The 12,362-nt window shown below is 46.1% G+C and overlaps 1 protein-coding gene across 1 annotated transcript in view; it reads right to left on the minus strand.

Moving 5' to 3' along the window:
• Positions 1 to 12,362, minus strand: part of DSCAM (DS cell adhesion molecule) — a 696,179-nt gene that overhangs the window by 128,498 nt on the left and 555,319 nt on the right. Inside the window, exon 15 of the mRNA XM_077118949.1 lies at positions 5,622 to 5,692. Within this exon, the coding sequence (XP_076975064.1) occupies positions 5,622 to 5,692 (71 nt within the window). The remainder of the gene's footprint in view (positions 1 to 5,621; positions 5,693 to 12,362) is intronic.

Below are 12,362 nucleotides of genomic sequence, written 5' to 3' on the forward strand. Positions count from 1 at the left end.
AGGTCTGCCATCAATAGGCCTGTCATTTGCATATCTTTGGTGTAACCAAAAGGGCAGCGGGAATTCAGAGAGAAGGGTTCAAGTTCCAGCACTGACTGTGGGGATTGAACCATGTCTCCCACCAAACACACGCTCAGGCCCTCAGCCCGGTTCTGTGCAGGACCTTTGGAGATACTTTTAGTTAAGGTCTGGCCAAACCAAATGAGGATGGGCCTTAGTCCAGCGTGGCTAAAGTCTCTATAAACAAAGGCAAGTGGACACGGAAGGAGAACTCCAAGGAGAAGAGCAAAGAGACAGGTTGCCATAAGGCAGAGATGGGCTCCCGGCCAGCAAGCCATCAGCAGAATGCGCAAGTGCAGGGAGAAGGCAGGGCTGCCTTGATCTGGGGCTCTTAGTCTCCAAATTGAGCCAGTACATTCTTGTTGTTTAAGTCAACCAGTTTTGTGGGATTCTTCAGAGCAGCCCAGGTAAACTAAGACAAATAAAGTAACTGCTCAAAGTTATTTTTACTAGGTGTACAGATGGAAGTAGTATCTAATTTTCCTGACATCTAACCAGGTACTTTCTACACCATATCAAAGTATTATCATACCCAGTGTACTTGTCAGAGATACATTTAACTTATGCTAACCCTGCTTTATGAATAATATAATGAAATACTGTCAAGTTATATTTTGTATATAATCTTCATTCTTCGCTGTGCAAATTACATATTCAAATATATGTTAATATAATATTTTATAGCTAAAATCATACATAGTGTACTTAGTAAAAATTTAAATAACTTGCAATATATTATTGTATCTATGAGCAATTTTTGTCCTAATGTGCCAACTTTAGAACATTTGAAATGTAACTCTGAGGTACTAAATAAAGACATATGCTGGCCATCAATAAATGTCTAAAATGCTCTGTAACCTCATGGCTCTTACTCATTACACTTATTTGTGTTTCTGATAATGTGTCCTCTAAGTCAAGGTAAGCACATGATCTTTGCTTCCTGTGCTGGCTTGAATCTATTATGTACCCCAGAAAAACCATGTTTTAACACTGATTCAATCTTGTGGGGCAGCCATTTCTTTTAGTCCTGATTCAATATCGTAGGTTGGAAACTTTTGATTCAATTATCTCCATGGGGATGTGACGAACCAAATTGTGGGTGTGACCTTTTGATTAGATGGAATGTGACCCCACCCATGTCAGGTGGGTCTTGATTAGTTTACTGGAGTCCTTTAAAAGAGGAAACATTTTGGAGAGAGCAGAGCTGACACAGAGGCTGACACTTGGAGAACAGAGGCAGGGAGGTTTGGAGATGCTTGATTTATAAGCACCCGTCAGCGATTGAATCATGCACCCCACAAAAGACATCTTCACATCTTAATTTGCTTTCCTGTGACTGTGAGTCCCTTCGTAAATAGGACATTTTGAAGATATTCTTATTAGTTAAGGGGTGGCCAAATTGAATCAGGCCTGGTCTTAATCCCTACGACTGGAGACCTTCTAAAGAGGGGAAATTCAGATAGAGTCAGGTAACAGACACTAGCAACTTGTAGAAGCCACAAGTCAGAAAGTCACAGAGGAGAAAAACGAGTTCACCAAGTGACAGGAAGCAGAGATGTAAGTCCAGGACCCCAGAGATGGTTGCAAGCCAGCTCCAGCATGCTGCAGGCTCCAAGAGAAAGCCTGGCCTTGTGATATCTTGATTTTGGACTTTTGATGTCTAAAACCATAAGCCAGTAAATTCTTGTTGATTAAGCCAACCCATTGTGTGGGAAGTTAAGATAGCGTCTATGGCAATGCAACACATATGCAAAGAGTCAGCTATCAGTGTATTTTTAATTTGCATAAAAACAGGAATCACGTGATTCGGAGACCGACCAGAAGAACAGGTGGCAGGCTCTGTCGCGAGAGCCCTGTTCCATAAGCGTCCCACAGCACTTTAGAAGACAGACTATAATCAGAATGTTCCAAAAACCAAAAAAATCTTCTAGTTCATGATTTTCAGGTAGTTTTATCAAATATATATTAATAATTACCAGTAGCTTTAAATATTCTGATTTTTGAAAAACCCTAGAATTATCAGCAACATCGTACAATCTATTGTGTTTGCTTATGTAAATCCTTTTGCTTTTCAAAAGGTGTGGTGCCTGAGCTAGAACATGCAACTTCAGCATTATTTATTTTATTTTTTATTTCATTTAGAACCATTTTGCATTCTCTTTTAAGAATCTGCTAAGGCCCTGCTTGGCATTTTTATTTCCCTCAACATATGTATAGCTCTTGGTAAGCCTTCAACTTATATAATACAGAATACTTAATATTTTACTGGTCTTTGGACATCTTTCTATGGGCTTACATTTGAAGTGATGTAAACTTCCTAAACTTAAATTTATCAAGACTTTCTTGGACCATAACTGCCCTTTTAATAAAAAACAGTAGGAGCCCATATGTAAAGTGTCGGGTCTGCATTGCACACCAATCGCAGATCGTGCCTTTGGGTGTCCACCATCTTACACACTGGGGCACTGTGCTGTGTCGTGAATGAGGTCCTCACCATATTGTAAAGTGCAATCTGGAGAGCCTACTGGGTAGATGTCTTCTGAATGGCCAGCTCTAAAACTGTAATGCTTCAAAGGCTTTTGAGATAAGAAACACTTGAATTGTAGGCTCATCTCTCCCAACTCACGTATACACTCACTCACTCATCCATTTGTCCGACACGCACTGGCCACTCAGGAACAAAAATGAATAAGACACTCATGGAATGGCAGGGGAGATACGCGCCAAAAGGACTTGGAAGCTATGTGATAGGACTCTGATGGAGCTATTGTCAAGAGCAAAATGGGAAACAAAGAGGTTAAGTCAGTGGACGCCACTTGGGGGGTTCACACTGCACCTGCAGCTGTGAATGAGTCAGACTGTACTGTTATACCTGGGGGAGAGTGGATGGCAGTAAACTTGAAAGGGGGTGCTCCAGCTTGAGTGTCCTCTGGGTTTTGGTCTATTTTCAACCGACCATAGGAGGCTGCTGTCGCAGTGTTGCTTTACAGTGATAATTAAACACAGTTAATACCTATCTCTAATGTTATAGCAACATCACAAAGGTGTCCTTTGCCTTTAAGAGGTTCTAGAGTCTGAAATGTCTGTTTTCTCACCAACGTCCTCCTGTATCTTTTGTGGGGCTCTCTGCTGGGTAAGCGGTATTTTACCCTAATCAGCAAGCTGCCCTTCAATGTGAATGAGCTGCCATCTTAGGCTTCATACCACTCTGAATATTTCCATCACGGCTGTCTGATCTGGGCTCCCTCTTTTGGACTAATGCTACTTCTTCCTCTTTCCTTACTTGCTTCTTTCTTCCTCTTTCCTCTTGAATCTCTTTACACAGACTGTTTCTCTTGAACTTTCATTCCAGCATATGAAGACATATTTTAGGCTGCATATTGTACCTTACACATACTTTAGACCATGTGTGATGGCATACGATTTCTTTGAATCAGTTCATTACATAAACATGCCCACAAACGACAAACCACGGAATAGACAGACCTTATCTTAACGTCAGTTAGAACACCAGCAGACCTGTCTGTGTTCTCATGGACCATGCCATGACTGCCTGCTACCTGGAGATAAATCGCACTGCTCCGTGCTACCCGGAGATAAATCACACGGCTCCATGCTACCCAGAGATAAATCACACGGCTCCATGCTACCCGGAGATAAATCACACGGCTCCATGCTACCCGGAGATAAATCACACGGCTCCATGCTACCCGGAGATAAAGCACACTGCTCCACGCTACCCGGAGATAAATCACACGGCTCCACGCTACCCGGAGATAAAGCACACGGCTCCACGCTACCCGGAGATAAAGCACACTGCTCCACGCTACCCGGAGATAAAGCACACTGCTCCATGCTACCCGGAGATAAAGCACACGGCTCCATGAACAATATATTATAATCTGTTTGCAAGCTAGTGGGAGCAAGGTTTCCTTTTCAGAGCCCACAAAACACTCACCCTTTTGGCACAAAGAAAAAATGTAACTGTAATTTACCGAGTCTTGCTATTACTTTTCTACAGAAAGGCCTCTTAAAGCCTCAAGTCTCAGTGTTTAGGTAGACACGCCGGATGCTCTGCAGACAGATGTCTCCAGCGTGCCATGCCCCAAAACTTTTAGAGTCCTCAGTAGTGTCTGGCCTTTTTCAGTGGCAAAGTGCAAGAGAATATATAGAACTGGTGGGTGTTACTTCACAGGGTCTTTAATTCAAGACAGAGTGAGTCAGCATTCCTTTGTAGAGTGGCCAGAATGCGTACGGAGGGATGGCTTGCCGTGAGGCTTTTATTACACAGTGTCTGTGATGCTCGCAGGTGGTGGATTGCGCACAAAGATGAATGCTGCCCCTTCCCACACTGCGCGGCCTGCACTGCCAGCGCGGCTAAGCACACCTCTCATGCTACCCATGGAAAGCAACTCAGGGCCTGGGGTTGCCAAAAGCAGACACCGAGGAGCTCGCTGCATTAACAGGTGTCAGTACCAAAGGTGGTATCCACTCCAGCAATGAAAATCCCTTTTTTTTCTCTTTTAAATAGACGTCAGTCATTTTATGAAGAAGCCAATACTGGACGTTAACAAAACAAAACAAAATAAAAACTAGGTGCATGGGGTTAGGGTTTTAAGTGTTAGGAGAGCTTTGTGATTTGAAGATCTTACTATGGGCGCTTGTTGTCTTTTGCTCTTAGTGAGCCCGCAGGAAAAGTTTGAGTAGGGAGGTAAGAAAAAACACATGCAATGAAAGAAAGCCAGGACTGAAACAGTGGGTGCAACTTTGCAGGAGTTTTGACCCAACCACGGCAGTGAAGATGAAGTGGGATCTGACGTAGCGTCGTTTTCTCCAGGGGCACATCTAAGCCGTAGCCTCGTCCCCCCGGGGAGGTGCCACGCTCCTTCAAGACCATGGGGGCAGCGGCGCTGCAAGTGCTGGCTTGTGGCAAGCCTGCCCCAGAATGTAAGTCAGCTCAGCGCTGCCTTCATCGAGAAAGTTTTGCTATGAAAAATGCAGCAGCTGGACTCAACCGCGTACTTAGTGGCGGAGTTGTTTACACTGCGGCTCAAGCTTGTGTTCTCTCCCAACATGGGCAGCGGAGGCTGGGCTGGACAGAGCGAGTCTGATTCTCAGAAACAAAGAGGCTTTCCCAAGGACCCAGGCAGCTAGCCGCACGGCCAGGCCTCCTCTCCTTTCCGCCAGCTCGGTGGACTGTACCTGCCATGCCGGCCTTTGCCACTTAGAGCAACTAGTCAGGAAAAGTTACCGCTCAGGGGAAGCTGAGGGTGTAGTACTGGGCACCATTATCTGCCTGGAGTCCAGCCTTTAGGATCTCCATCAAGATTCAAATATAAAAGGACACCGACAGCTTCCTTCATTATAAATACAGACCTTGCCATTGAAGGATTCAAAATATGGATTCAAATGTTAAGTTTTAAGAAAACGGCTCTTGACCTAGTTTTGAAAAGGGAAAGTTTCCCCAAATATGAGTGCCCTGGCCCCCTAACACATCCCATGAGCGAGGCCACCTGCCCCGCCGGGGAAAGCACGGGGACGGGAGTGCTGGCTTGGTTTACCTTCCAGGTGATCCTGATGCTTTGCGAAGACATGGGCTCCAGGTGGACGTCCTGGGGGGGGCCATCAGGAGCTGTAAAGACCAAAAACCCACAGGTGGGTTAGGAACGCAGTCCAGAGCAGACAGACACCTACAGGGCCCCTGCAGGCCCCCAGTGTGGCGGGCAGAGTCACGGTGCGCACAATGTGCCCGGGTCTTTGTTGTCTTAGGAAAAATCCATCTTGAGAACCTGCCATGGTGGCTTTCCTCGCTGTATCTTTGATAACCTGATTAATAAACCTGGGATTCAAGCAAGTTAAGGGGAAAGAAAATCAGAAGTCATAAAACAGGAAATCTTTTATGAAACTCTGTTCGGGATGGCTGGCAAGCCCCTTCTCTTCCCCTTGGCAGCTGTGTTTAGTGACATGTGGCATTGGGGTCGTTCCATTTGTTTGGAGCCATTTGGGGCAAAATCACCAATCCAGAGTTATTCTGCCTTTGAACTGCTTTGATGCTTTAGTTCTTCACAGTTTTCAAGAAAAACCTCTTGCAGGCAGGGGCTATAGCCACAGAGGGCAGGAGCAAAGCTGGAGAGGAGAACAAAGCATGTGCCTCATGCCAACGGCTGTGTGCTAAGTCAGGGCGGGGGTGGGAGGGTCACAGAGACATGCTTCCAATTACGTTCCAGTTACAGTCAATTAACAAATTAACGTCTTAGAAATTTCTTAAGAACTAGGTGCGTAGTGTGAAACTGAAGACATAACCTATTTTTGTCCACCTAGAGTCTGTAATCCAACCAGCAATACAGCAACACATTCTCAAGTGTCTTTTGAGAAAGAGAGGCAAAAGCTAGCATAGGAGTCTGAAGGGAGAGAGTCCTTTGGATTAAAACACACAGGTGGATTCGATCATTTTGAGATCACTGCTGAAATGCAAAACAGCCATTTCTGTGGAGGTGGGGACACCTGTGCACTTACTGGGTGAGGGGACGAGGTGAGACAAACCCTAAGTGGGCTGACTGGGGGAGAGAAGCAGGTTCAGCCTGATGGTCTCCACCTTCTCCAAGAAACAATAAGAGGCAAAGTGAGGGCACGGTGTGGTGCTGAGCTCAGGACTGCGGACGGGGTGTGGGACGCGGGTGTGCCCTATGCACAGGAGTGTGCCCTGTGCATGGCTCAGAGCCCTGGCCAGCCCCAGGTACCCATTTAGGCGATGAGGATGCTGCTGTGTCTTCATGAGACACAGCCAGGGTGTGGGGCACAGCCGGGGCCAGCCTGAGAGGCAAACAACGGGAGGGAGGGGCGGGCGGCTGACTGGGGCCTGGAGGAGGACAGGGCTTGCTGGGGGGCTTGCACCATCCAGGCAGAAAGAGGGGGAGGTGATGCCAGTCAGGCCACGGGGCTAGAAGAGGATGGCAGAGTAAGGAGGGCAGCAGGGGAAACCGATTTTCTAGAAAAGATGATGGGTTACATTGTGGAGATACACATTTGAAGGGGGATGGGGGTCTTGCAGTGCCTATTAAGAGGCTAGAAAAAGAATCTCTCATAATCTCTAGAAGAGAGGACAGGGTGAGGACTGCAGCCTCCTCCTCTCCTTACAGGCCCTCCCTGAGATCTGCCCCGAATGGCCCCGTCCTGTGATGCCTCACTGCGGCCTCAGTGGGGCTCCCTGCCTGCTCCAGCCCCGCCTCTGTACCTGGCATCAATTTCTATTTAGTACGTAAAAAATGAATTTCGAGTTTGATATTACTCTTTGGAAGCAGCGGTGGCCACAGGACACATTTCAAACTTGCCACCTTCTGTGTCCTGCCTTCTCCATGACCTTCCCTGCCCCACACTGTCCCCCGCCTGCCCCCCATGCCAGCTGCGTGGAGTGTCTCAGTGTAACCCAAACAACCTGGTCCTCGACATCTCCATGCCTTTCCTTTGGAGCCTTCTTCTCCCTTCTTTCAGAGTTTCCTGCCCAGGCCTGTGAGCCCTCGCCTCAGCTGACCTGAGCTGGACACCCCTCATGCCCAATTGGCATGCCAGTCTTCCCCCACTACACTCTGTACTGCCTGGCACTGGGAACTGAGTCCGGTCCTTGCTTTGAAGGGGAACCCAATTCGCAGATGCTGAAACATCCAGCCTACTTCTCCCCATTGAGCGAGTCATGGGGACAGCTGGCGAAGGGGGGTGCTGCAGCCTCTTGGATTTATTAATTTTCCACGTGAAAAGGCTCTGCTAGGAATTAAGTCCATTTCCAAAACAGTAACCAAGGGATACTCGGCATCCAGCTAATTGTGGTAATTGCTGTTGTGGCTTGACATCTAATTGCCACCCCTGACCCCTTTACGCAGAGACCTTTCACTCTAAGCCCAAGGAGAGTACACGGAAGGGATTTCTCTTTGACACTTAAATTTCTGTGGTCAGCAAGAAGCATGCAGTTTATCCACAGAAATATTTCTTGAAAAATTATTTTGAGGTTTGATGGCTGTACTGACTCTTGAATTAATTTACATGTGCTAAGTCGAATTTCACGGGAAGCCCGTCGGCTGAGGGTGCTGCCCCATCCTGCTCTCTGGTCGTGGCTGGATGTGACCTTCAGGGGCTGCTCTTGGGAAGGTCACAAATTAGAGTCTTGGCCTTTATTTCCTTGCAGAGATCTATTAGGAAGTAAAAGCAAAGGCACTAGTGTAGTATTTATGAGAATGCTGCTTTCAGATTTTTCCGACAGATTCTAACTGCCAACAAAGCAGATGACACAATTGTGAATTGGGGACAGTTTGCTCTGTTGAGTTGGGAATTTCACGAAGATCCCTGTGGAAGAGACCTGACCATTTACGGACCAGAATATCCCCATCACTCAGTACTTAGGGGCTTCCCTATAACTTATCTATTGATTTGTCTAATCTCTAACGTGAATGGAGTTGTACCTCCTCTCTTTAAGAAGTAAAGTCATAGATCACAATGGAACACAAAAACAATACAATTTATAATACACTTTATAACTGTGCCCCATAAAACTAGGAGGGGTTTTTTTTTGTGTGACTTTTTTGTCACACAAAAGTATAAAAGTTTCAACTGTATATTTTAGTCTTCTTTCAGAATGTAATTTAGTGCTCTTCTTAGAATCCCTGAGCCATGATTTTTATCCCCATAAGGTCCTCATTTCATTGCAAATAGACAATTTCTGTAAAATCATAGTCCAAGGCAGACTGGATTTCCAGTGCTAAAAGCATTAAAGATCAACCATTACATATTAATTTATTTAACTAAACCTGAAAATTATGCTGACACTTAAGAATTTATTTACATGCCCTCAGAATAAAGCTGTTATATATATATATATATGTATTTACTGTTTTATAACTAGAATATTTAACTTTTCCTGTGGGAGGTGAAGCCTAGAGGTAGGGATTTATAACAACCGCAATTTTGCAAAATAAATAATTTATTTGATTCCAGTGAAGCCAAACACTATTCAATCTGTAGGACAGCAATAAGTGAGGGCTATTTTTACAATTTCTAACATTCTTACCGGGCCAGGCCATTTTTACTTATTCTGTTTGGCTCAAAATGCAGTGATGACAGACTGTTCCCAATTGGCAAATACAGGGTCTCTGTGCAGAAGCTGCTCCAGCCGCCCTGCATTCCGCCAAACAAAGGGCTCCTCTCATCCTTTCCCTCCCCTGGTGTTATGGGTTGAATTGTGTCCCCCTGAAAAGACATACTCAAGTCCTAGCCCTGGTCCTGTGACTGACCTCATTTAGAAATAGGGTCCTTGTAGACGTGGTTAGCTAAGACGGGGCCACACTGCAGGCAGTGGGCTCTTACCCTAGCACAACACGATGACAGTGTATCCTTATAAGAGAGGGAAAAGATGCAGACAGAGAGAAGAGATGGCCTCGTGACGATGGAGGCAGAGGGTGGGGCCAAGGAATGCCAAGGCTGGCTGGCAACCATCAGGAGCTGGAAAAGGCGAGGGAGGATTCTCCTCCGCAGGTTGAGAGAGCACGAGGTTTTGCATTTCTGGCCTCCGTGAGGGAATACACCTCGGTAGTTTCAAGCCCCCCGACTGTGTTACCCTGTTATGACACGCACAGAGCCTGGCTAGCCACCTGCTTCCTGGCCTGTCCCCTTGCCCCTTTCAATGGACTGTCCTCTCCCTCTTGCTTCGGAAGCAGTGCACCCCAAGACTCACACCTCAGTGCTCTACCCTACCCTCAAAATACTGTGCTCCCCAGTGTTTCCATCTCCTGGCTTCGACTCAAGTCTGTGTCTATCTCCTGGCTTCAACTCGAGTCTTGGGACTTTATTGATTTGGACAGAATCACCCCAATGGGACTCACAGCCAAATTTCCATCTTTGGCTTACTCATCTGGGAATGTACCGAGAGAACCTCCTGAGTGCCAGGTCCTAAGCTAGGCAAGGCCTGGCTTATAAAGATGGGTAAAAACAAAATGACTGAAAGGTAGCTGCAGGATTTCACAAACTCAAGTCTGCCTTTGAGTGGGATCAGGTGAGTGAGAGGCCTATTCTCTGTTGGGCAGAAGAGACCAAGAGACTGTTTAATAAAAAAACAAAACAAAATAAAACAAAGAGCTGACTCTTACAGGGAAACAACCAAATTCATCAAACCCTCTTTACTGAGAGCCTACTATTTGCCAAGCACTGTTCTAGGTGCCTGGGATGCAGCAGAGGACAAAGCAGGAAGCTGTTTGTGTTCTTATGGGTTTGTATCAGGTGTCTTAAAGTGCAAACTAAATAAATAAATCATGTGGTAAGTCTGATGGTGATTGATGCCGTACTCAATAAGGAAAGTATCAAGGGGTGTGGAGGGAGCCAACAAGGAGTGGGCAGTGGGTTGAATTTTAAATGGGGTGCTCAGGATAGGATTCATTGAGAAGATGATGACATTTGAGCAAAGACATGAAGGTGGTAAAGGAGAGCATTCTAGACAGAGGGGTGGCCAGTGGCCCTGTACCATACATGTATGAGCAAAGAGGCCAGTGGCTTCTTGAGGTTTAATTTCCAAAGTCTCTCCAAACCAAAGCTGAGGAAAACTGAGAACACAGTATGGGACCAGGTTATGAAAGTATAGACAGAGGGCATGCCTCTTCCTTCTCACGGGGCTGAATGTACATTTTACTCCTTAATGGAATAATACAGCTGATGTCATACTCAGCCCTGGTATGCAGGCTGTTGATGTGTTTATTTTTAAAGGTTCAAGCCTTTCTTCCTAAGCCTTTATTACATCCTCTCCTCCTCGGTCTCCAGTTCAGCATGCAGGAAACTGAGCTTCCAAATTAGAGCTACCACTTTGGAATGTGAGGAAAGAGGATGCTACAACCACTCACTTAGCAATGGATCAAATGGAAATGAAAACAGCTCCCTGTCATGACCCTTTCTTAATCCTGACCTTCCATCTCTGACTCATTGCTGAAACCTTAGTGGCTTTTCAATGAGGTCCCTGCATAATTGAACTTCCAATTTCCATGGACAGCTTCACTGTGAGAGCTTTGGATGGCTAAGAGCTTTGGATGACCCTAACTGGGTCACAAGGCACAGAGTGACACTTGACCTTCAGGGTGCAGCTGCTAACGGGGGAAGCTGGTCTTTGGCGAGCATCAGCTGTGGATGCGATATGCTGATTAGAGTCAAAGAAACCGAGCGAGCCAGGAGCACTTCTAGTGCATTAAAGAGCAGCTCATGTTGACTCTGACACTGTCTCCACTTACTCTCCCGACTTCTCCATTTTGGGGGGGTTGGGTTGCTCAGGGGGGCAGGGGTGGAGAACAGTGTGCTGACAGTGTGGTCTCGGCTACAGGGCTGTTCCCTGGGGTCAACTGTTTTCTGGTGAAATGATAATGCACTCGCATACTTTCACATAAAAATAAACTCAATGGTGCAGAGTTGGAAGTGATATTTTCCAACATTAGATAGAGATCGTGTGTTATCGGCAGCAATTCCTTCTTCCCTAAACCTTACAATGGATTCAAATCTCAAATGCCCATGGGAGTAAGATCTAAATCAGGGACCCTCAAACTTCTGGAAAGGTCCAGGTGGTAAATACTTCAGACGTTGTGGGCCAGGTCTGGTCTCTGTTGCATAACTTCTTCTTTTCAAGGGAGCCCTTTACAAATGTTAAAAGCTATTCTTGGCAGGAGAACTGTGGATTTGTCCCAGGGCCTGTAGTTTGTCCCAGCACCCTAAATGGAAGAAGGGGGGATGGTGATAATTCACTGGGGGTACAGGGCTAGTCTAAAAGCGGCAGCCACTTAGTCCAGCTGTTTGCCACCAGATGAGAACCCAAAATTTAGATTTTGAAATTCCCAGATTTAACAAAATGACAACAATTTCAAAAGACTTACAAAATACTAGCCAGAGACAAGGAAAACATAACCACAGGGCTGATCCACTGTGGGCCCAGCCACACTCCAGCTGGGGTCAGGACTGGGTCCCACAATTGCAGGCTGCAGTTCTGGTGCCTCCTGTGGCTGATACTTGGGGCTCTGATGGGTGACATTATTTTCCCTCACTCTGTCTTCCAACCCCATCCTTTGCCTTCTCTACTTTTCTTTATGAAGCCCTTCAAAATTGCAGCGTGGGTTTAATCCACTATATTTTCGCATCACACACACACGCACACACACACACACAGCTCATCATCACACCCACTGCAAAGAGCCTGCTGTAAAATGAATAGGTCTATGGTTTCCAGAAGCACCCATCGGAGGAGTCTTACTGTTTGAAGGTGAGCTCTTTATTGGCGGGTGGGGGCA

Source organism: Tamandua tetradactyla, chromosome 10 (assembly GCF_023851605.1).
Source record: "Tamandua tetradactyla isolate mTamTet1 chromosome 10, mTamTet1.pri, whole genome shotgun sequence".
NCBI lineage: Eukaryota > Metazoa > Chordata > Mammalia > Pilosa > Myrmecophagidae > Tamandua > Tamandua tetradactyla.